This window comes from Theobroma cacao, chromosome 2, assembly GCF_053813885.1.
Source record: "Theobroma cacao isolate CCN51 chromosome 2, ASM5381388v1, whole genome shotgun sequence".
NCBI lineage: Eukaryota > Viridiplantae > Streptophyta > Magnoliopsida > Malvales > Malvaceae > Theobroma > Theobroma cacao.
The window spans coordinates 4,198,610-4,223,995 of record NC_142640.1 but is presented as its reverse complement, the minus strand read 5'-3'; the positions used below and the strand labels follow the sequence as shown (position 1 = coordinate 4,223,995).

The window sequence follows — 25,386 nt, the reverse complement described above, 5'->3', positions numbered from 1 at the left end:
AAAATCAATGGCTCTTAATTAAGTTTTTTTATTGGCAGCTTCTTAAATGAAAATTTTTGTCATTTGTACTTATTAGGGAGGTTTTAAAAATTAATCTTCAAATATAAAATATTTTCAAAAATAACTGTCTTGATAATTTTAATTGTTTTTAATTAAGTTAGATAAAATTACCCTTAATGAAATTTCCTCATATTCAAATGCACATAATGTTATACGCCACGTTGAAAAAATATTATTACACGTCATGTATAAAAGCATGTCACACGCTATACTTATAAAAGATATTACATACCATATTGAAAAAAAATGTTGTTATTACACGTCATGTATAAAAATATTTTATAAATTATATCGAAAAAAAATGTTGTTGTTATATGCCATGTTGATAAAATATTGTTGTAACACTTCATGTTTAAAAAAAATATATTACATCATAATGCCTAAAATATAGTTGTTACTTACGAATCAAAACTTCGAATCTTTTCAACTCCTTTCGTTTCTTTTTATTTTTTTGGTGATTTGACATCGATTAAAGTGTTTCTAACATATTTTTATAAATCAAAATATAATTTTCTTTATCTAAAACACTTGTTTTGGCTAAAAATCGAAAAAAAATTCTTTTGAAACCCTAAATTTATAAATTTTAAAATTTTGAATTTATTGATGGCTATACCTCAAATTGATCCAATTAAAAGTTATTTCAAACATAAATGATTATTTCTACCATTTTAATTTCATCCAAAACACTTAAAAATCAAAATTTTCAAATGCCACCTACCCTAAGTACATCAAAACCATCGTTTTGTGTCTTGCAAGTGTGAGAGGGAGAAAATGAAAGCACAACAGACGAATGCTGAAAAGCAAAATCGAGATAAAATTAGAGAGAGTTAGATGATAAGAGAAAAATCGAAAACACAAATGGATATGGGGAAATTATGATAAATAGTTTAATTTATTGAAAATAATTTTAAGGGTATTTTTATCAAATCATGATTAAATATATTAAAAATAATTAATTTTATTTTATATGTTATTTTTAAAATCAAGTTATCAAGATGACAATTTCTCATAATTTTTTCTAATTAATAATCACAGGGCTTGATTGAAGAAGAAAAAAATGGACTCTTTTAAACTGCCATATTATATGTACAGCTACTGCAGAAGAAGTTATGTTAAGAAAGTGACAAAGGCAGAGGGATCATTTACTCTGTAAAGACTGTGGCTTTCGGTATGGATCATCGGGACGATGCTTGAATAAAGAAAGCTGACACAACAGCGTAGATAAGGCAGCGAGAGCAGAAATAATTGCTAAAGACGCGAGAGCAGTCGACGAGACTTGTTTCAGAGGTTTAGCAAAGATGGAGGCACATGAATGTCAGTACATGATACATCGACTTAGCTATGTCTTTGACAAAGAAGAATTTAACTTGCACTTCAATTTGCTGTCAAAATGACGTATTATCAACTTAATTAGTTCTAATGTTCACACACATATATACACCAGCAATCTTGTATGAGATCATTTTCTACCTACCAAAGTTCTTGGGTTTCTCGTAATCAAGGGCTTATTAGCACAAGTTACATGTTTTGCAATTTTTTAATTTAATATATTGGAGACTTTTTTCCCCCTTATATATGTTTTCATTCACTATCGTCCATGATGCATGTGACTCTTTTTTTTAACTAATTGGAGAATGAGTACTCCTCTGCAGATGCATATGAATGTATAGGTATTTAAATGATTCTCTGCTATAATCCTTTGCATATGAATACCTCTCTACTATTATCCTAATTTAAGCATTGGCAAGTGATTTGTGATTCCTTCAACTTTATTTTTTGTGTTTTTTTATTGATTCACACCCAACTAGAAATTAACGTATAGCTACTACCTATACGGAGTACTAACATATAGTTTCCCAATTAGAATCTTAATTATTACTTTCTAAATTTGATAATGACCTATTTTATTTAATTATATGCAAAGTGGAATAATGCTCCAAGGAGGTATAGCTAGGTGTCTATAAATACATGCAAACACACACAAAAGCAACCAAGGTGTGGAGAGAAGAGAAGAGCAATGAAGGTAGAGCAAGTCCTTCACATGAACGGGGGAGTGGGAAAAGACAGCTATGCAAATAATTCCTCTCTTCAAGTTACTGATCTCTCTACCTGTCTCATTTCATTAAGTTGAACATTTACATCAATATTATGCCTTTTCTTAGGTATAACTAATACCTGTGATTTCTTCCAGAGAACTGTGATATCCATGGTGAAGCCGAAACTTGGAGAAAGCATAGTAGAGCTTTACTGTGCAATGTTGCCAGAGTGCTTGAAGATTGCAGATTTAGGTTGCTCCGCTGGACCCAATACTCTTTCAGTGGTTGCCGAGATCATAGACATCATCGATGAAACATGCCAAAGATTAAAGTATGCCCCGCCTTCTTTGCAAGCATTCTTGAATGATCTTCCTGGAAATGATTTCAACATTATTTTTAAGTCATTGCCAAGTTTTTATGAGAGGCTGGACCGAGAGAAAGGAAACGAGTACTTGGGCAAGTGCTTCATAGCAGGAGCTCCCGGGTCTTTCTATGGGAGACTTTTTCCTGATAACTGCTTGCACTTTGTTCATTCTTCTTATGCCATCATGTGGCTCTCTAAGGTAAATGTCCTTTCTCATTTGGGCTTCCTAAAATAGTAAGATTCATCATTAAAACGATTAACAAAAAAGGGTAGAATTCAATCTCCACCAAAAATTTGGGTGAAATAGTTGGTCTTTGGAATTTTGGCTAATTAAGGATGAGGCTACTAGCAACCTCTTCTACATAACATCTAGTGTAAAGAGGAAATATGCATATATATTTTTTAAATTAGAGACGAGTATTATTTGATTTTAATAATTTGATTTTAGTTTGATTTTCAAATTGAAAACCAAAACTAAAACAAAATTAAGAATATATAATATTTATATTTATATAAAAGTTTCAACATGTGTATATATATATATATATGTAACAAACATATGTTTCTTTTAATTTAAAAATGTATACTATTAAAAGGTTTTTTTTAAGAGTTTTTGAGTAAACTTTATATCTTAAATATGTTGCAAGCTTATATAATATGTACTACTATTTATTTATATTTATGATGCTACAAGGTAGGTTGTTAATTAGTAGCATATAATTTAGACTATTGTTTTGTACTTTAATTTAATTGTTTGTCAAATACAAAGTTGAATTACGGACTCTTTTAAATTTTAATTGATTTTAATATTAAAATTATGAAAAAAAAAGTTGCTTATTTCTAAGGTCCAAAATCAAACCTAACCAAATTATTTAGGTTTAATTAGGTTGGTTTCAAAAAAGTTAAGAACCAAAATTTTCGGTTTGGTTTGGATTTATCTTTGAAACTAAACCAAACCAGTTTACCACGGTCACAACTTTAAATGCATCCTTTCAGTCATCTCTGTCTCTATGCTTTTCATGCACAGCCAAAATATTTCGTAACTCAGTACTAGTAATTGGAAATCACTAATCTCATTTTTAGCCAATATTATTGGGAAATATATCCTGCAAAGATAGTAACTGGGAAACCATTGATGTGCACAGGCACCCAAAGAGTTGGGTACTGAAACGGGGGCAGCTGCATCCAACAAGGGAAACATTTGCGTGGCAAAAACAAGCCTCCCCGATGTGTATGAAGCATACTTGGAGCAATTCAAAAGAGACTTTGCACTGTTTCTGAGGTGTCGTGCTGATGAGATAGTCCCTGGAGGCCGTATGCTCCTAACTACCATGGGCAGCATCAGGAGCGATGATCCCCTTACCATGTGGGAATTTGTTGGATTGAAACTAAATGAAATGGTCTCTGAGGTACAAATTAAACTAAACCCATCCACTAAACTAATGCCAGTTGCTTAGTTTATTGACAGCAACCTCATATTGTTAATTGAAGTATGCATCATGCATCCAATTGGAAATAACATCATCAAAACTGACCTCTTTAATCAGTACTGACAAATAAATGGTTATGAGTAAATAAATTAATGATTACAGGGCTTGATTGAAGAAGAAAAATTGGAGTCTTTCGATTTACCGTACTATGCAGCTACAACAGAAGAAGTTAAGGAAGTGATTGAAGCAGAGGGATCCTTCACTCTGCAAAGGCTTGAGGTTTTCAATATGGATTGGGACGCTTACATAAAGCAAGCTGACAGCAACCTGGATAAGACAGCAAGAGCAGCAATCATTGCTAAGGACATTAGAGCGGTTGGTGAACCCATACTAGCTAGCCACTTTGGGGAAGACATCATGGACGATTTGTTTCACAGGTTTAAAGAGGATGTGCTCGAGTACATGGAGGCACATAAATGTCAGTACATTAACATAGTTATGTCCTTGACAAAGAAGGAAAATTGAAAGGTTGAAACGTGTCTGGAAAAAAAATTCATAAACCGCTACAACCACGTAAAGTCGATACTTATATCTGTGATGGCAACACTGTAACAAACCTAGTACTGGCTTTGAATTCCTCACACTATCATGCTTAGTATACTTTCAAAGTAATAATATATTCTCTCTTGGACGCAAGAGATATTGTCATGTGATTAATGTTGGCTTGCTCATATTTTTGCCCTTTGATTCAGCATAAGTACATGCATGATCCCCCTTGATCTCAGGTTAATCGTAGGACTTACTAAAAGATTTGCAGTTTCTCTGCTGGAAGATCGGTAGGCACTTCCAGAATGTCACAATGAGACCAAACCCAAAAAAATATTAGCGAATTCGCCATTGCTGATTTCAACCTTTATCAAAGTTTTATGTTTCTTTTAATTGGATGATAAATGAGAGTTGTTAATGCTATGAATACAGGAACTTGGATATTGCCCTATGCACTATTTATCTTCTGTGGAGTTACATCTGATCCTCACGTGTAACTTGTAAACTTCCATAGAGCCTAAACCATTTTGTAGAATTCATGTTTCATTTTTCTCAAGTGTCTTTAATTCTTTGGTTCGGATAGTCATCTGTTAACACCACCAAGAGCTTCAGCAAAGCGGTAATTTTTGAACCGGAAACGTCCTAGCTTGATCATTAAAAAGCATCAAATTTCAACTGAAAGCTGGTTTTGACCGCATTTAAGGCAAAAAAAAATTTATCATTTTTCATAAGAACAGTAAACTATTAAATTGGCAAACCAAAATTTGCTTTCACATGAATTAGAACTTCCATAGTGCTTGCTATTAATCAATGGTTTCTACCATGATGTTTTGTGTTGTGAGAGCCACTTCATTGTCAAAATTAATTATGATGCCTATGCTCCTAGTGACTAAGTAATGCTCCTAGTGACTGATTAAGTAATGTTTTAGCTAGTAATCAATTGTATTATCACTGTTCACAGCTTGCTTAGCAAGTTTGTAATATATATCAACATGTTAATGAATATCAGTTGCACAACTCACATTGTTGCAGCATCTGTTCATCATATAACCTTTGTTACAGCATAGTGTTTTCTCTTACCCTTTGCTGCATACATATTAACTGCTTTGCATTCAGTATATACCACAAGAAGACTCTAAAAAACTCAACATTGTATTAGAGGCCTATTAGCAAACCTTTACAACCTTCACACAAAAACTAAGCAACCCTCACTTCATCAAAACATGGCTTCAAGTGGTAGCACTTCATCCCTTTCACCACCACTTTCATTGGTGAAAATTATAATGTTTCGGTAGTTAAAATGAAAACCTTTCTTAAAGCTTTCGATCTTTAGGAGGTAGTTGAACGAGGAAAGCCTCCTGAGCTGAGAACCAACCCCACCATAAATCAAATGAGACAGCATAGTTAAAAAGTGGCCAAGAGATATACGGTTGTGTCTTACATTCACACTACTGTGACAGATACAATATACACAAGAATCATGCCTTGTGAAATAGCTAAGAAAGCTTGGGATAAGTTCAAGAAGGGGTGCCAAGGGTCAGACAGAACTAGAAAGATGCAAGTTCTGAACTTAATAAGACAATTTAAAGTGTTGAAGACGAAGGAGGATGAGACAGTGAAGGACTATGTGGACAAGCTAATGAAGATTGTCAATCAAGTGAGACTTTTGGGAGCTGAGTTGTCAAATCCAAGAATTGTGAAAAAGATGCTAGTTAGTATTCCTAAGACATTTAAGTCAAAAGTTGCAGCACTTGAGGAATCAAAAGACCTCACTATGATGACCTTACAAGAGTTAGTTAATGTTTTTCAAGCTTTTGAAGTAAGAAGGCAGATCCGTCTTGAAGAAAGGACAAAGATAGCTTTGCAAGCAAGGCTTAAAGAGAAAATTGTTCTTCACGACTCAAATAGAAAGTCTCCAAGTGAAAAGAAAGACAAAGAAAAAACTGCTACTTCAAATCAGAGGCAACAGGTTAAGAAAACCAAAAATGTAGTGTGTTCTTACTGTAAAAAGACTAACCATGCTGAAAAATATTTTTGGTTTACTCCAAATGTTAAGTGCAAAAAGTGTAATCAGCTTGGCCTGTGAAAAAAGTATGCAAGAACAAGGGAAATGTGCAAAATTAGCAAGCTCAAGTTTCAGAAGAAGTTGAACCTGCTGAGGAGTTGCTTTTCACGGCTTCAGAAGGCAATATGACAAAGTCTAGTGAAACATGGTTAATTGGCAGGGCATGCTTTAGTCAAATAACTCCAAACACATCCTTGTTCACCTCCATTGATAGGAACAAGAGTGCAAATATTGAGATTGGAGATGGAAAAGTACCTACAGGCAGTAGGCAAAGGTACTGTTGCTGTCACTACACCAAATGGAACCGGGTATGTTCAAAATGTGTTCCTAGTGCCTCAAGCATGTCAAAATTTACTTAATGTTGCTCAAATGCTTGAGAATAATTATACCTTGCTGTTCAAGAACAAAGCATGCATTATAACTGAGCCTAATGACAGTGTATTGATGACTGTTAGTATGAAGAATAAATGTGTTCCACTAGGTTGGCATCATGTAGGTTTGAATGCAGTTGAGAAGGTTGATTATGATGTGTCCAAGCTATGGCATAGAAGGTTTGGACATTGCAACTACTCAACAATGACATTATTAAATTCTGATAAGTTAGTGACAAAAATGCCGCTTATACTTGTTCATTCAGAAATCTGTGAAGTTTGTCAATTGGGGAAACAAACAAGGCTCCCATTTCCTTTGAAAAGCACCAAGAGAACATTAGAAAAGCTTGAATTTGTGCATTCTGATGCTTGTGGTCCAATGAGTGTTGAATTACTTAATGGTAGTAAGTATTTTGTGTTGTTCATTGATGACTACACTAGGATGAATTGAATTTATTTCATCAAGGTTAAATCTGATGTGTTTTCTGTTTTTAAGAAGTTCAAAGCATGTCGAACTTGAATCAGGGTGCAAAATTAAGAATCTCAGAACAAACAATTGTGGAGAGTATTCATCTGTTGAGTTTGATGAGTTCTTCGCTGCTGTAGGCATTAGGCATCAGTTTTCTATTCTCTCCAACAAAATGGAACATGTGAAAGGAAGAATATGACAGTGTTAAACATGGCTAAATGCTTTTTATTTGAAAAATCAATGCTTAAGCATTTTTAGGCAGAAGCTACCAATACTGTCGTTTACCTGCAAAACATACTTCCAAAAAGGGCATTGAGCAAAATGACACCCTATGAAGCTTGGTACCATGTCAAACCAGCAGTGGATCATCTTAGAATATTCGGTAACATCTTCTACATTCATGCGCTTGAGGCAAAAAGGTCTAAATTGGAACCAAGGGCTGAGGTAGGAGTGTTCTTCGGATACAGTTTACAAGCAAAAGGATACAGAGTATTTAATCTCGGAAGTCTAAAAAGGTTCAAGTGGCCAGAAACATAAAGTTTGATGAAAATGCAAAGTGGAATTGGGAGTCTAACCTGGTTGAGACAACTAATAACAGAATACTTGGTTCAGGGTCACTGCCAGAAGTCATTTATGAACCTGATTATGATCCTGATGACACTGAATTTACTATTTCCCAAATGTTAGGGATTTTATTGTTTTTATCTTCAAATTAGGCCGTTTCCAATGGCTCAGTGTCTGTTATTGTGTCAGGGTATCTATTACAGATCCCTATGCACCTGGAATATAGGAATACCAGCTCGAGTGTTTGTATAGCTGGTTCTTGTAAAAAGCTTTTATCTCTTATCAACCGGTTCTCTATATACACGGCTGATGCTGAATGAAATGTGTGCCCTTCATTTTCAACAAATTCCTTTTCTGTTCGTTGCTTGCAGTTTGCTTGAGTAACTGCTGCCATTTCTCATGTTCATTTGTAATGACCTTAATCCAGGGATTGATTGAAGAGGCAAAACTGGACCACATCAATCTTCCTTATTATGCACCTACCCCAAAAGAAGTGAGGCACGTAATTCAAACTGAAGGGTCGTTTCAGATCCAGCGACTTGAAACTTATAAAATAGATTGGGATTCTAGGAGCCAAAATGGTATGAAAGGCAAAAATGTCGCCAGGACTATAAGAGCAGTTGCAGAATCCCTTCTGGAAAATCATTTCACTGGCCTGAACATGGATGATCTGTTTGAGAGATTTGTCAAGAAGATAAGCGAAGTACTTGGAGGAGGAAAGATGCTAATGTACGACCATTGCAATTTCCGTAACTAAGGCATGACCATCTTGGACAAATTCTGCAACTTTTACAAAATTCAAATCATAGGAATGGGCTCAGCTCAAATGATAGGCGTGAGAACCAATTGGCTGAAATCAAATTCCATTATCAACTTCCTTTATCATGTTAAAACCTTGAGATTTATTTTGTATTGTTCTGCAATCTGTACAAGAACGACGTTTTCGTTTGTTTGCATGAAACCAAGTAGATAGAGACAAAGAAGAATCTTGGGAAGAATCGAAGACGGCTCTTCTACTAAACCGACAAATTTTTCCCAATGCCAAAGCTCTTGTTGTTGTCATCAACCAGAAGTACAGAAGTAATCAATTCTTTTTGGCTGGGTGAAATGTATTTAAGCGACCATAAAGGCAAAACAAGAAACTAGAACACAGGTTACCCTGAAATCTCTTCAGATCCTCTTCACCGATTCCAAATTCTGGTCACCAACATGTTTTCCAAAAACAACATGCCCTCTGCCCAAACAGTTGTGTCAACAGCAGCTTCAATCGCTGCTTCAGCAATGGTTATTCAGACCGTAGCCCGTAACTTGTTACCATCTGAACTTCAAGCTTATATTTTCAAATATATAAAGGGCTTTTTCAAATCGTTTTCCTTTCAGATAACCTTAGTCATCGACGAATTTGATGGTTTAACAGGCAACCAGATCTACAGGGCTGCAGAAATCTATTTAGGAAAAAAAATCTCTCCCTCTACCAAACTTTATAAAGTAAGCATGCCAGAAAAGGAGACAAACATTGCTGTTTCCATGGCGAACAACCAAGAAACGATGGATACTTTTGATGGGGTGCAATTTAAATGGAGGCAGGTTACAAGACAAGTTGACTCCAATCACATGGCAGCTCAAGGTCATACTTACAAGGTCCGATCCGAAATTCGATCTTTTGAGCTTACTTTCCACAAGAAACACAAGGATAAGGTTTTAAACTCCTACTTGCCTTTTATATTAAAAGAATCAAGTTGTTTAACAGAAGAGAAGAAAACCTTAAAGCTCTACACTTTGAATTACGACTATATGCGGAGGTATGGAGGTGGAGCATGGCAACCAATAATCCTTGATCATCCTGCAAAATTTGAAACACTGGCGATGAATACAGAGCTCAAGACGATGATAATGGAAGACCTTGAGAGATTTCTAAAGAGGAAAGAATATTACAGAAGAGTAGGGAAGGCATGGAAACGTGGATATTTGTTATATGGTCCTCCTGGTACAGGAAAATCAAGTTTGATTGCTGCAATGGCAAATTATTTAAACTTTGACATTTATGACTTAGAACTCACCGATATTCAAACCAACTCTGATCTGAGGAGAATACTGATCGCTACTGGAAACCGATCAATACTTGTGGTTGAGGATATTGATTGCAGTCTTGAGTTGCAAGAACGACAAGCTGAACCACGACCTGTTACTGCTTTCAGGACTAACAGAGTAAGTCCAGTAAAGACATTTCAACTTCTTCCTGATCCTATCTCTATACTGCTTCTAAAGGCTTTTGAATTGCCCCCTTTTATTATTATTATTATTATTTTCCTAGGTTACACTATCAGGATTGCTCAATTTCATCGATGGGCTTTGGTCAAGCTGTGGAGATGAGAGGATCATCGTGTTCACGACTAATCACAAAGACCGATTAGACCCAGCGCTGTTACGCCCAGGCCGCATGGATGTTCACATCCATATGTCACACTGCAGCCCTTGTGGTTTCAACACTTTAGCAGCCAATTATGTTGGAATAACTGATCACCCTCTTATCTCCACAGCCAGAGAGCTCCTGGATGAAATATCCGTGACCCCTGCAGAAGTTGGTGAGCAGTTACTGAAGAATGAGGATCCTGAAGCTGCACTGCAAGGCCTAATTGACTTCCTCCGAGCAAAGAAAACTGAAGAAGCTGAAAATTCAAGCTTGTGATAAATCATAAATAAACTAATTTATGATCCTTGCAATGCACAGCAGAGCATGTTTTGTATCATATTGTTTACTCCAAAAAAACTTAAAGTTGAACATGTTACAACTTGGAAGTGGGTTTGTATAAGGAAACAATCAAATGTGACAGAGCTAAATATTCAGTTGATAAAAAAGTTCAAAAGAAAAAATCTTTTTCCTTTTAAAAACTATATTGGCCCGATCAGGCCCAAAGAGTAACCTATTCGACCCCAAAATTTTAAAAGAGGTGCAACAAAAATGTTGTCAATTAAACACTACTTTATCATTTTTTATGTCACTTGCATATCCACCTAGCATAATGGATAATGACATGGTTATATGATATTATCACACTTCGTGCTAATGTTACGTAGTATAAAAATGACAAGTTATGTTTTGACTAATAACAGTAAGTCAACTATTAATTACAAAAAGTCTGTTTAACTTAAAATAAAAATATAAAAATTTAATTGAACATAATAAAAGAATGAGTATTTATTTAAATTTTTTTAATAAAAGCTTTTTAAAATGTTAGATCAAACAAAAATGACTTGAATATATGCTAATGTGATCTGTCTCTTTTTCATATATATTATACATAACATAAAAAAAGTAAAAATTGTCATTATCAAAAATTAATTAAAAATTCAATAACAAATACATTTACTTTCATTTAAAAAATAAGATTCGAATCGTCTTTTTTTAATATATTGAATAAAAAAATATCAATCTCAATTAGATTAAGGGTGGGGCTGTTGGCATTCCTAATTGTCTATTAACACTCTCCTCTAACAACTTATAATTGTAAATTTTTTAAATTACCCTCTCTAAATAATTTTTTATTTAGGTCAAATTTTAATTAATTATATTACTATTTATCTATCCACACTTCTATTTAATATCAATTACTCTCACCTTTTCTTTACATACCATCTAAAATTAAGGAATTGAATCAATGAAATCACTTGTTCTAATGACAAAATAGCTTGGAATTAGAGTTAAATTTTTTTATTTTAGAAATTCTACTCAATATAAATTTTTTTCAAATTTATTTGTCTAGCTAGTTGTTTTGTATTTGCTTTAATTGAGACGCACAAAGTTTAAATTGGAGTAGAAAATTGATAGAATAAAAAGAAAATAAAAAAGATTATCATGAATGTTTAAATAAAGAAAATTGGCCTACATTATCATGAGCAAGTTTAGATGATAGGTTTGGTGCAAGTGGAAGTCTCTTAAATCTTAATACCTCACATTGTTAAAGTGATTAGCATCTCCTAATAACTTAATAGAGTAAATTCTGTATGTCTAGTTATTTTAAATATGAGTTTAATCATAATATTGTTTGTTGGTAAAATTACTGATTACGTTTGAGATTGAATATAAATTAACTGAATTAAGCTTGATATATCCTTCTTTGTTCTAGAATTGGTTAACCAATTAAATGGGTTTATTTATTGCTGAATGTATAATATATTTGTATTTTTTTCTCTAAAATTATTTCCACCAGTTTGCTATAGAAATTTGCATGTAGGACTATGAGTTTCTTACCTTCTTTTTATTAAGTTGTGATTATAATAAAAAATTGTAAGCAAAAATATAAATAATTAACATTGTGGAGTGTGAATAGAAAAATATTAATATATTTAATTAAAATTTAATTTTAATAGAAAGAAGTATTTAAGTGATTGTAATTTTAAAAATTACAATGTTAAGTTATTAGTGGAGAGTGTGAATAGGCAATAAGGAGTTAAAGAATTTCCGCACCATTAATTAAAATATTATTTTATTCTAAATAAAGCTAAGGGTCGGAAAGGGGAGTAAGGAAAGTGATGAGAAGTTTCATAAAACAACAACTGTGAAAAGATAGTACGAGTTGCCACGCGCTAATTACTCCTTTTCTGAACAAACATTGGAGCGTGAACATCAATTTCGCTTCCTGGATTGACTGAATAATTTGAACCTTTTATTTGGTGAGCAATGCAAGTCAATGATGTTGTTGAGAGTCGCGAAGTTTATCCAATAGAAGAGCCAAAAACGGTATCGTTTGACTCACCTGTCCTCACCAGAACAGGGAAGGTTTTCTCCTACTATTTCCACTCTTTGCTTCCTACTAACGTTGTCACAACACCATTTCTTCATGTTTATATTGATAGCATATTAATACCCAGAGCTTCTTTCTTTTTACTCTTAAAGATTCGGCAAACCTTCCTCTCTCTTTGTTTTTTTCAATTCTTCTTTTTATTCAATTTCCTAAGAATTAACAAAATGCCTTCGGTGCCAATACCCACCTCATTTTTCAATGGCACCTACCAAGGTCCCTCAGCCAAGGTCATCTTCTCAGCTGCTGCATCAGTTGCCGCCACTGCCATGCTGGTGCGCTCCGTCGTCAGAGAATTTGTTCCTCACGAGCTGCGAGACTTCATGTTCTTGAAAATCAAGAATCTCCTTGCCTCTTTGTCTTCAGAGCTCACGTTAGTCATCGAAGAATATGATAATCTCAATCATAACCTTCTTTACAAGGCTGCAGAGCTCTATCTTGAGGCCACAATCCCTCCTGACACGAAGAGAATTAGAGTAACCATGCCAAGAAAAGAAGGAAAGATTTCATTGTCCCTTGAAAAGAATCAAGAAATCATTGATAAGTTTAATGGGGTTCAAGTGAAGTGGAGGTTTGTTTCAAAAAATATTCGTTCCAAGTATATTCAAGGATCTGATCCTTACAACCCGGTGGTTAAATCCGAGATTCTGTTCTTCGACCTAAGTTTCCATAAGAAACATAAAGAAATGATCTTGAACGAATATATGCAGCATATATTGGCCAAAGCAAAAGAAATGAAGGAGAAAAAGAAGACCTTGAAGTTATTTACCTTGAAGTACGAGATGATGCCTGGAAGGAATGGGGATATGTGGCAGTCAGTGAATCTTGATCATCCGGCTACTTTTCAAACCCTGGCAATGGATTCAGAGATGAAGCAGAAAATAGTGGAGGATTTGGAGAGATTTGTGAAAAGAAAGGAGTATTACAAGAGGGTAGGCAAGGCTTGGAAAAGGGGGTACTTGTTGTTTGGTCCTCCTGGCACAGGGAAGTCAAGCTTGATTGCTGCCATGGCCAATTATCTTAATTTTGATATTTATGACTTGGAGTTGACTGAAATCAGAGGGAATTCGGAGCTCAGGAAGTTGGTGATTTCAACTGGGAATAAATCAATACTGGTTGTGGAGGATATTGATTGTTCTCTGGAGTTGCAGGATAGGCTTGCACAAGCCAGGGCTGCGGCAGCACAAAGTTCTCGACATATTCGTGTACCTCAGGTAAATAATTGAAAAGACGATGTTGCATTGTCAAAATACTAACGTCCTGATTTTATAATTGGGTGTTTTTATTCGTTGTATTTTGTGTATGCTTTATATGATTCTGATTATCAGAAATTTTTAACACCACCCAAATTCAGATAGAAGCTTTTCTCAAAGTCTATGTAGGAGTAACTTTTCCATTAATTTGGGGTAAGCTAGAGCAAGAATAACTGGTACAGCATATCTTATAGCAGGAAATTTCTTCTCGTCTTTCATAAGGAATTCAGGTTTTGATAGTGACATATCAAATTGCAATGAATTATGAATACGTGTTTGGATAATGAGATATCATCATACACTGTGTTGCTGTGTGTTTTTTTTGCATTGAGAATGGACATGAATATAATGGAACCTACAGATTCACAGTTTGCTTTCTATCAGTATCAGTTGACACTGTCAGGATTGCTGAACTTCATAGATGGGTTATGGTCAAGCTGTGGGGATGAAAGGATTATAGTGTTCACAACCAATCACAAGGAACGGCTTGACCCAGCTTTGCTGCGCCCTGGTCGAATGGATATGCACATCCACATGTCCTACTGCACTCCATGTGGGTTCAAAATGCTGGCTTCCAATTACCTCGGGATTCCAGAGCACCCGCTCTTCTTAGAGATTGAGGAATTGCTAGAGATATCGAAGGTGACCCCTGCAGAAGTAGGTGAGCAGCTGATGAAAGACGAGGTGCCTGAAATTGTGCTACCAGGTCTAATCGAGTTTCTTGAGGCCAAGCTAGAAGAAGGTCGTGAAGCTGAAGCTGAAGCTGGTGAATCACAATCAAGAGTAGCGCAAGCAGCAGAAGTCGGGGACAAGCTAGAAGACAAACAAGGTAAGAGCAAGAAACAGGAAGATAGAGGGAACCAACAAACACTAATGATTCAGTAAATCGCTGTAGTTTTCCGGGAGAAGAGGATTATGACTCTGAAGAGAGAGATAAAAATAGCCTAATAAATACCAAGTAATGTCTTAGTTACTTTGTTTTCTGGGGAATGCAGAAATGATGGCATGAAATCATCCTACTATGCAAGTGTAACAACTCAATTAAGTCGATCAATTTCATATTTTTGAGCATCTTTGAAAGTTTATTTTGGTAGCAGAAATATTGACTTAAAAAAACAATGATCTGCGGCAGATGTTAGGGAGCATTAAGTTCATTGTGACAAGTAATGACAGAATCGAGTATCATCTTCTCACGTCACAATGAGACCAAACCCAAAAAAATATTAGCGAATTCGCCATTGCTGATTTCAACCTTTATCAAAGTTTTATGTTTCTTTTAATTGGATGATAAATGAAAGTTGTTAATGCTATGAACACAGGAACTTGGATATTGCCCTATGCACTATTTATCTTCTGTGGAGTTACATCTGATCCTCACGTGTAACTTGTAAACTTCCATAGAGCCTAAACCATTTTGTAGAATTCATGTTTCATTTTTCTCCAGCGTCTTTAATTCTTTGGTTCGGATAATCATCTGTTAACACCACCAAGAGCTTCAGCAAAGCGGTAATTTTTGAACCGGAAACGTCCTAGCTTGATCATTAAAAAGCATCAAATTTCAACTGAAAGCTGGTTTTGACCGCATTTAAGGTAAAAAAAATTTATCAGTTTTCATAAGAACAGTAAACTATTAAATTGGCAAACCAAAATTTGCTTTCACATGAATTAGAACTTCCATGGTGCTTGCTATTAATCAATGGTTTCTGCCATGATGTTTTGTGTTGTGAGAGCCACTTCATTGTCAAAATTAATTATGATGCCTATGCTCCTAGTGACTAAGTAATGCTCCTAGTGACTGATTAAGTAATGTTTTAGCTAGTAATCAATTGTATTATCACTGTTCACAGCTTGCTTAGCAAGTTTGTAATATATATCAACATGTTAATGAATATCAGTTGCACAACTCACATTGTTGCAGCATCTCTTCATCATATAACCTTTGTTACAGCATAGTGTTTTCTCTTACCCTTTGCTGCATACATATTAACTGCTTTGCATTCAGTATATACCAGAAGAAGCCTCTAAAAAACTCAACATTGTATCATAGCTTTCATGGTATTAGAGGCCTATTAGCAAACCTTTACAACCTTCACAAAAAAACTAAGCAACCCTCACTTCATCAAAACATGGCTTCAAGTGGTAGCACTTCATCCCTTTCACCACCACTTTCATTGGTGAAAATTATAATGTTTCGGTAGTTAAAATGAAAACCTTTCTTAAAGCTTTCGATCTTTAGGAGGTAGTTGAACGAGGAAAGCCTCCTGTGCTGAGAACCAACCCCACCATAAATCAAATGAGACAGCATAGTTAAAAAGTGGCCAAGAGATATACGGTTGTCTTACATTCACACTACTGTGACAGATACAATATACACAAGAATCATGCCTTGTGAAATAGCTAAGAAAGCTTGGGATAAGTTCAAGAAGGGGTGCCAAGGGTCAGACAGAACTAGAAAGATGCAAGTTCTGAACTTAATAAGACAATTTAAAGTGTTGAAGACGACGGAGGATGAGACAGTGAAGGACTATGTGGACAAGCTAATGAAGATTGTCAATCAAGTGAGACTTTTGGGAGCTGAGTTGTCAAATCCAAGAATTGTGAAAAAGATGCTAGTTAGTATTCCTAAGACATTTAAGTCAAAAGTTGCAGCTCTTGAGGAATCAAAAGACCTCACTATGATGACATTACAAGAGTTAGTTAATGCTTTTCAAGCTTTTGAAGTAAGAAGGCAGATCAGTCTTGAAGAAAGGACAAAGATAGCTTTGCAAGCAAGGCTTAAAGAGAAAATTGTTCTTCACCACTCAAATAGAAAGTCTCCAAGTGAAAAGAAAGACAAAGAGAAAACTGCTACTTCAAATCAGAGGCAACAGGTTAAGAAAACCAAAAATGTAGTGTGTTCTTACTGTAAAAAGACTAACCATGCTGAAAAATATTTTTGGTTTACTCCAAATGTTAAGTGCAAAAAGTGTAATCAGCTTGGCCATGTGAAAAAAGTATGCAAGAACAAGGGAAATGTGCAAAATTAGCAAGCTCAAGTTTCAGAAGAAGTTGAACCTGCTGAGGAGTTGCTTTTCACGGCTTCAGAAGGCAATATGACAAAGTCTAGTGAAACATGGTTAATTGGCAGGGCATGCTTTAGTCAAATAACTCCAAACACATCCTTGTTCACCTCCACTGATAGGAACAAGAGTGCAAATATTGAGATTGGAGATGGAAAAGTACCTACAGGCAGTAGGCAAAGGTACTGTTGCTGTCACTACACCAAATGGAACCGGGTATGTTCAAAATGTGTTCCTAGTGCCTCAAGCATGTCAAAATTTACTTAATGTTGCTCAAATGCTTGAGAATAATTATACCTTGCTGTTCAAGAACAAAGCATGCATTATAACTGAGCCTAATGACAGTGTATTGATGACTGTTAGTATGAAGAATAAATGTGTTCCACTAGGTTGGCATCATGTAGGTTTGAATGCAGTTGAGAAGGTTGATTATGATGTGTCCAAGCTATGGCATAGAAGGTTTGGACATTGCAACTACTCAACAATGACATTATTAAATTCTGATAAGTTAGTGACAAAAATGCCGCTTATACTTGTTCATTCAGAAATCTGTGAAGTTTGTCAATTGGGGAAACAAACAAGGCTCCCATTTCCTTTGAAAAGCACCAAAAGAACAGTAGAAAAGCTTGAATTTGTGCATTCTGATGCTCGTGGTCCAATGAGTGTTGAATTACTTAATGGTAGTAAGTATTTTGTGTTGTTCATTGATGACTACACTAGGATGACTTGAATTTATTTCATCAAGGTTAAATCTGATGTGTTTTCTGTTTTTAAGAAGTTCAAAGCATGTTGAACTTGAATCAGGGTGCAAAATTAAGAATCTCAGAACAAACAATTGTGGAGAGTATTCATCTGTTGAGTTTGATGAGTTCTTCGCTGCTGTAGGCATTAGGCATCAGTTTACCATCTTCTATTCTCTCCAACAAAATGGAACATGTGAAAGGAAGAATATGACAGTGTTAAACATGGCTAAATGCTTGTTATTTGAAAAATCAATGCTTAAGCATTTTTAGGCAGAAGCTACCAATACTGTCGTTTACCTGCAAAACACACTTCCAAAAAGGGCATTGAATAAAATGACACCCTATGAAGCTTGGCACCATGTCAAACCAGCAGTGGATCATCTTAGAATATTCGGTAACATCTTCTACATTCATGCGCTTGAGGCAAAAAGGTCTAAATTGGAACCAAGGGCTGAGGTAGGAGTGTTCTTCGGATACAGTTTACAAGCAAAAGGATACAGAGTATTTAATCTCGGAAGTCTAAAAAGGTTCAAGTGGCCAGAAACATAAAGTTTGATGAAAATGCAAAGTGGAATTGGGAGTCTAACCTGGTTGAGACAACTAATAACAGAATACTTGGTTCAGGGTCACTGCCAGAAGTCATTTATGAACCTGATTATGATCCTGATGACACTGAATTTACTATTTCCCAAATGTTAGGGATTTTATTGTTTTTATCTTCAAATTAGGCCGTTTCCAATGGCTCAGTGTCTGTTATTGTGTCAGGGTATCTATTACAGATCCCTATGCACCTGGAATATAGGAATACCAGCTCGAGTGTTTGTATAGCTGGTTCTTGTAAAAAGCTTTTATCTCTCATCAACCGGTTCTCTATATACACGGCTGATGCTTAATGAAATGTGTGCCCTTCATTTTCAACAAATTCCTTTTCTGTTCATTGCTTGCAGTCTGCTTGAGTAACTGCTGCCATTTCTCATGTTCATTTGTAATGACCTTAATCCAGGGATTGATTGAAGAGGCAAAACTGGACCACATCAATCTTCCTTATTATGCACCTACCCCAAAAGAAGTGAGGCACGTAATTCAAACTGAAGGGTCGTTTCAGATCCAGCGACTTGAAACTTATAAAATAGATTGGGATTCTAAGAGCCAAAATGGTATGAAAGGCAAAAATGTCGCCAGGACTATAAGAGCAGTTGCAGAATCCCTTCTGGAAAATCATTTCACTGGCCTGAACATGGATGATCTGTTTGAGAGATTTGCCAAGAAGAGAGCGAAGTACTTGGAGAGGGAAAGATGCTAATGTACCACCATCGTAATTCTGCAACTTTTATAAAATTCAAATCATAGGAATGGGCTCAGCTCAAATGATAGGCGTGAGAACCAATTGGCTGCAATCAAATTCCTTTATCAACTTCCTTGATCATGTTAAAACTTTAAGATTTATTTTGTATTGTTCTGCAATGTGTACAAGAACGACGTTTTCGTTTGTTTGCATGAAACCAAGTAGATAGAGACAAAGAATAATCTTGGGAAGAATCGAAGACGGCTCTTCTACTAAACCGACAAAAATTTTCCCAATGCCAAAGCTCTTGTTGTCATCAACCAGAAGTACAGAAGTAATCAATTCTTTTTGGCTGGGTGAAATGTATTTAAGCGATCATAAAGGCAAAACAAGAAACTAGAACACAGGTTACCCTGAAATCTCTTCAGATCCTCTTCACCGATTCCAAATTCTGGTCACCAACATGTTTTCCAAAAACAACATGCCCTCTGCCCAAACAGTTGTGTCAACAGCAGCTTCTATCGCTGCTTCAGCAATGGTTATGCAGACCGTAGCCCGCAACTTGTTACCATCTGAACTTCAAGCTTATATGTTCAAATATATAAAGGGCTTTTTCAAATCGTTTTCCTTTCAGATAACCTTAGTCATCGACGAATTTGATGGTTTAACAGGCAACCAGATCTACAGGGCTGCAGAAATCTATTTAGGAAACAAAATCTCTCCCTCTACCAAACTTTATAAAGTAAGCATGCCAGAAAAGGAGACAAACTTTGCTGTTTCCATGGCGAACAACCAAGAAACGATGGATACTTTTGATAGGGTTCAATTTAAATGGAGGCAGGTTACCAGACAAGTTGACTCCAATCACATGGCAGCTCAAGGTCATACTTACAAGGTCCGATCCGAAATTCGATCTTTTGAGCTTACTTTCCACAAGAAACACAAGGATAAGGTTTTAAACTCCTACTTGCCTTTTATATTAAAAGAATCAAGTTGTTTAACAGAAGAGAAGAAAACCTTAAAGCTCTACACTTTGTACGACTATATGCGGAGGCATGGAGGCGGAGTATGGCAACCAATAATCCTTGATCATCCTGCAAAATTTGAAACACTGGCGATGAATACAGAGCTCAAGACCATGATAATGGAAGACCTTGAGAGATTTCTAAAGAGGAAAGAATATTACAGAAGAGTAGGGAAGGCATGGAAACGTGGATATTTGTTATATGGTCCTCCTGGTACAGGAAAATCAAGTTTGATTGCTGCAATGGCAAATTATTTAAACTTTGACATTTATGACTTAGAACTCACCGATATTCAAACCAACTCTGATCTGAGGAGAATACTGATCGCCACTGGAAACCGATCAATACTTGTGGTTGAGGATATTGATTGCAGTCTTGAGTTGCAAGAACGACAAGCTGAACCACGACCTGTTACTGCTTTCAGGACTAACAGAGTAAGTCAAGTAAGGACATTTCAACTTCTTCCTGATCCTATCTCTATACTGTTTCTTAAGGCTTTTGAATTGCCCCCTTTTTTTATTATTATTATTAATTCCATAGGTTACACTATCAGGATTGCTCAATTTCATCGATGGGCTTTGGTCAAGCTGTGGAGATGAGAGGATCATCGTGTTCACGACTAATCACAAAGACCGATTAGACCCAGCTCTGTTACGCCCAGGCCGCATGGATGTTCATATCCATATGTCACACTGCAGCCCTTGTGGTTTCAACACTTTAGCAGCCAATTATGTTGGAATAACTGATCACCCTCTGATCTCCACAGCCAGAGAGCTCCTGGATGAAATATCCGTGACCCCTGCAAAAGTTGGTGAGCAGTTACTAAAGAATGAGGATCCTGAAGCTGCACAGCAAGGCCTAATTGACTTCCTCCGAGCAAAGAAAACTGAAGAAGCTGAAAATTCAAGCTTGTGATAAATCATAAATAAACTAATTTATAATCCTTGCAATGCACAGAGCTAAATATTCAGTTGATAAAAAAGTTCAAAAGAAAAAAACTTTTTCCTTTTAAAAACTCTATTGGCCTGATCAGGCCCAATGAGTAACCCACTCGATCCCAAAATTTTAAAAGAGGTGCAACAAAAATGTTGTTAATTAAACACTACTTTATCATTTTTTATGTCACTTGCATATTCACCAAGCATAATGGATAGTGACATGGTTATATGATATTGTCACACTTCGTGCTAACGTCACGTAATATAAAAATGATAAGTTATATTTTGACTAATAACAGTTAGATAACTATTAATTGATTTGAATTGAACGTAATAAAAGAATAATTATTTATTTAATATTTTTTTTAATAAAAGCTTTTTAAAACGTTAGATCAAATAAAATTGACTTGAATATATGCTAATGTGATCTGTCTCTTTTTCATATATATTATACATAACATAAAAAAAGTAAAAATTGTCATTATCAATAATTAATTAAAACTTCAATAACAAATACACATACTTTCATTTAAAAAATAAGATTCGAATCATCTTTTTTTAATATATTGAATAAAAAAATAAATCTCAATTAGATTAAGGGTGGGGCTATTGGCACTCTTAATTGTCTATTAACGCTCTCCTCTAACAACTTATCATTGTAAATTTTTTAAATTACCCTCACTAAATAATTTGTTATTTAGGTCAAATTTTAATTAAGTATATTACTATTTATCTATCCACACTTCTATTTAATATCAATTACTCTCACCTTTTGTTTACATACCATCTAAAATTAAGGAATTGAATCAATGAAATCTCTCGTCCTAATGACAAAATAGCTTGGAATTAGAGTTAAATTTTTTTATTTTAGAAATTCTACTCAACATAAATTTTTTTTCAAATTTATTTGTTTAGATAGTTGTTTCGTATTTGTTTTAATTGAGACGCACAAAGTTTAAATTGGAGTAGAAAATTGATAGAATAAAAAGAAAATAAAAAAGATTATCATGAATGTTTAAATAAAGAAAATTGGCCTAGATTATCATGAGCAAGTTTAGATGATAGGTTTGGTGCAAGTGGAAGTCTCTTAAATCTTAATACCTCGCATTGTTAAAGTGATTAGCATCTCCTAATAACTTAATAGAGTAAATTCTGTATGTCTAGTTGTTTTAAATATGAGTTTAATCATAATATTATTTGTTGACAAAACAGCTGATTACGTTTGGGATTGAATATAAATTAATTGAATTAAGCTTGATATATCCTTCTTTGTTCTAGAATTGGTTAACCAATTAAATGGGTTTATTTATTGCTGAATGTATAAGATATTTGTATTTATTTTCTCTAAAATTATTTCCACCAGTTTGCTATACAAATTTACATGTTGGACTATGAGTTTCTTACCTTCTTTTTATTAAGTTGCGATTATAATAAAAAATTGTAAGCAAAAATATAAATAATTAATATTGTGGAGTGTGAATAGACAAATATTAATATATTTAATTAAAATTTAATTTTAATAGAAAGAAGTATTTAAGTGATTGTAATTTTAAAAATTACAATGTTAAGTTATTAGTGGAGAGTGTGAATAGGCAATAAGGAGTTAAGAATTTCCGCACAATTAATTAAAATATTATTTTATTCTAAACAAAGTTAAGAGTGGGAAAGGGAAGTAAGGAAAGTGATGAGAAGTTTATAAAACAACTGTGAAAAGCTAGTACGAGTTGCCACGCGCTAATTACTTTTTTTCTGAACAAACATTGGAGCGTGAACATCAATATCGCTTCCTGGATTGACTGATTAATTTGAACCTTTTATTTGGTGAGCAATGCAAGTCAATGATGCTGTTGATAGTCGCGAAAGTTTATCCAATAGAAGAGCCAAAAACGGTATCGTTTGACTCACCTGTCCTCATCAGAACAGGGAAGGTTTTCTCCTACTATTTCCACTCTTTGCTTCCTACTAACGTTGTCACAACACCATTTCTTCATGTTTACATTGATAGCATATCAATACCCAGAGCTTCTTTCTTTTTACTCTTAAAGATTCGGCAAACCTTCCTCTCTCTTTGTTTTTTTCAGTTCTTCTTTTTATTCAATTTCCTAAGAATTAACAAAATGCCTTCGGTGCCAATACCCACCTCATTTTTCAATGGCACCTACCAAGGTCCCTCAGCCAAGGTCATCTTCTCAGCTGCTGCATCAGTTGCCGCCACTGCCATGCTGGTGCGCTCCGTCGTCAGAGAATTCGTTCCTCACGAGCTGCGAGACTTCATTTTCTTGAAAATCAAGAATCTCCTTGCCTCTTTGTCTTCAGAGCTCACGTTAGTCATCGAAGAATATAATAATCTCAATCATAACCTTCTTTACAAGGCTGCAGAGCTCTATCTTGAGCCCACAATCCCTCCTGACACGAAGAGAATTAGAGTAACCATGCCAAGAAAAGAAGGAAAGATTTCATTGTCCCTTGAAAAGAATCAAGAAGTCATTGATAAGTTTAATGGAGTTCAAGTGAAGTGGAGGTTTGTTTCAAAAGATATTCCTTCCAAGTGTATTCAAAGATCTGATCCTTACAACCCCGTGGTTAAATCCGAGATTCGGTTCTTCGAGCTAAGTTTCCATAAGAAACATAAAGAAATGATCTTGAACGAATATATGCAGCATATATTGGCCAAAGCAAAAGAAATGAAGGAGAAAAAGAAGACCTTGAAATTATTTACCTTGAAGTACGAGAGGATGCCTGGAAGGAGAGGGGATATGTGGCAGTCAGTGAATCTTGATCATCCGGCTACTTTTCAAACCCTGGCAATGGATTCAGAGATGAAGCAGAAAATAGTCGAGGATTTGGAGAGATTTGTGAAAAGAAAGGAGTATTACAAGAGGGTAGGCAAGGCTTGGAAAAGGGGGTACTTGTTGTTTGGTCCTCCTGGCACAGGGAAGTCAAGCTTGATTGCTGCCATGGCCAATTATCTTAATTTTGATATTTATGACTTGGAGTTGACTGAAATCAGAGGGAATTCAGAGCTCAGGAAGTTGGTGATTTCAACTGGGAATAAATCAATACTGGTTGTGGAGGATATTGATTGTTCTCTGGAGTTGCAGGATAGGCTTGCACAAGCCAGGGCTGCGGCAGCACAAAGTTCTCGACATATTCATGTACCTCAGGTAAATAATTGAAAAGACGATGTTGCATTGTCAAAATACTAACGTCCTGATTTTATAATTGGGTGTTTTTATTCGTTGTATTTTGTGTATGCTTTATATGATTCTGATTATCAGAAATTTTTAACACCACCCAAATTCAGATAGAAGCTTTTCTCAAAGTCTATGTAGGAGTAACTTTTCCATTTATTTGGGGTAAGCTAGAGCAAGAATAACTGGTACAGCATATCTTATAGCAGGAAATTTCTTCTCGTCTTTCATAAGGAATTCAGGTTTTGATAGTGACATATCAAATTGCAATGAATTATGAATACGTGTTTGGATAATGAGATATCATCATACACTATGTTGCTGTGTGTTTTTTGCATTGAGAATGGACATGAATATAATGGAACCTACAGATTCACAGTTTGCTTTCTATCAGTATCAGTTGACCCTGTCAGGATTGCTGAACTTCATAGATGGGTTATGGTCAAGCTGTGGGGATGAAAGGATTATAGTGTTCACAACCAATCACAAGGACCGGCTTGACCCAGCTTTGCTGCGCCCTGGTCGAATGGATGTGCACATCCACATGTCCTACTGCACTCCATGTGGGTTCAAAATGCTGGCTTCCAATTTCCTCTGGATTGAAGAGCACCCGCTCTTCTTAGAGATTGAGGAATTGCTAGAGATATCGAAGGTGACCCCTGCAGAAGTAGGTGAGCAGCTGATGAAAGACGAGGTGCCTGAAATTGTGCTACGAGGTCTAATCGAGTTTCTTGAAGCCAAGCTAGAAGAAGGTCGAGAAGCTGAAGCCGAATCTGAAGCTGGTGAATCACAATCAGGAGTAGCGCAAGCAGCAGAGGGTGGGGACAAGCTAGAAGACAAACAAGGTAAGAGCAAGAAACAGGAAGATAGAGGGAACCAACAAACACTAATGATTCAGTAAATCGCTGTAGTTTTCTGGGAGAAGAAGAATAAGACTCTGAAGAGAGAGATAAACAATAGCCTAATATATGTACCAAGCAATGTCTTATTTACTTTGTTTTCTGGGGTAAGCAGAAATTTGGCATGAAATCATCCTACTATGCAAGTGTAACAACTCCATTAAGTCGATCAATTTCCATATTTCTGAGCATCTTTGAATGTTTATTTTGGTGACAGAAATATTGACTTACAAAACAATGATCTGCAGCAGATGTTAGGGAGCATTGACAGAATTGGGTATTATCT

General features: G+C 35.4%; 3 protein-coding genes and 1 pseudogene across 4 annotated transcripts; all 4 read left to right on the top strand.

Annotated features, from left to right (window-relative positions):
- Positions 1 to 8,932: 8,932 nt before the first annotated feature.
- Positions 8,933 to 10,703, top strand: LOC18607747 (protein HYPER-SENSITIVITY-RELATED 4-like). Its single transcript, XM_088803845.1, has 2 exons — positions 8,933 to 10,113; positions 10,220 to 10,703. Exons 1-2 carry the CDS (start codon positions 9,115 to 9,117, stop codon positions 10,592 to 10,594), a joined length of 1,374 nt encoding a protein of 457 aa, XP_088659971.1. The 5' UTR covers positions 8,933 to 9,114; the 3' UTR covers positions 10,595 to 10,703.
- Positions 10,704 to 12,709: 2,006 nt separating this feature from the next.
- LOC18607746 (AAA-ATPase At3g50940-like) lies at positions 12,710 to 15,031 on the top strand. Its single transcript, XM_018114590.2, has 2 exons — positions 12,710 to 13,921; positions 14,345 to 15,031. Exons 1-2 carry the CDS (start codon positions 12,875 to 12,877, stop codon positions 14,843 to 14,845), a joined length of 1,548 nt encoding a protein of 515 aa, XP_017970079.1. The 5' UTR covers positions 12,710 to 12,874; the 3' UTR covers positions 14,846 to 15,031.
- Positions 15,032 to 19,370: 4,339 nt separating this feature from the next.
- LOC18607744 (protein HYPER-SENSITIVITY-RELATED 4 pseudogene) lies at positions 19,371 to 20,987 on the top strand (annotated as a pseudogene). The gene is made up of 2 exons (XR_016024539.1): positions 19,371 to 20,515; positions 20,613 to 20,987. The product of XR_016024539.1 is annotated as a protein HYPER-SENSITIVITY-RELATED 4 pseudogene (transcript).
- A 1,995-nt stretch (positions 20,988 to 22,982) lies between these two features.
- Positions 22,983 to 25,291, top strand: LOC18607743 (AAA-ATPase At3g50940-like). The gene is made up of 2 exons (XM_018114584.2): positions 22,983 to 24,174; positions 24,596 to 25,291. The coding sequence occupies exons 1-2, from the start codon at positions 23,128 to 23,130 to the stop codon at positions 25,100 to 25,102; spliced, it is 1,554 nt and encodes a 517-aa protein (XP_017970073.2). The 5' UTR covers positions 22,983 to 23,127; the 3' UTR covers positions 25,103 to 25,291.
- Positions 25,292 to 25,386: the final 95 nt, after the last annotated feature.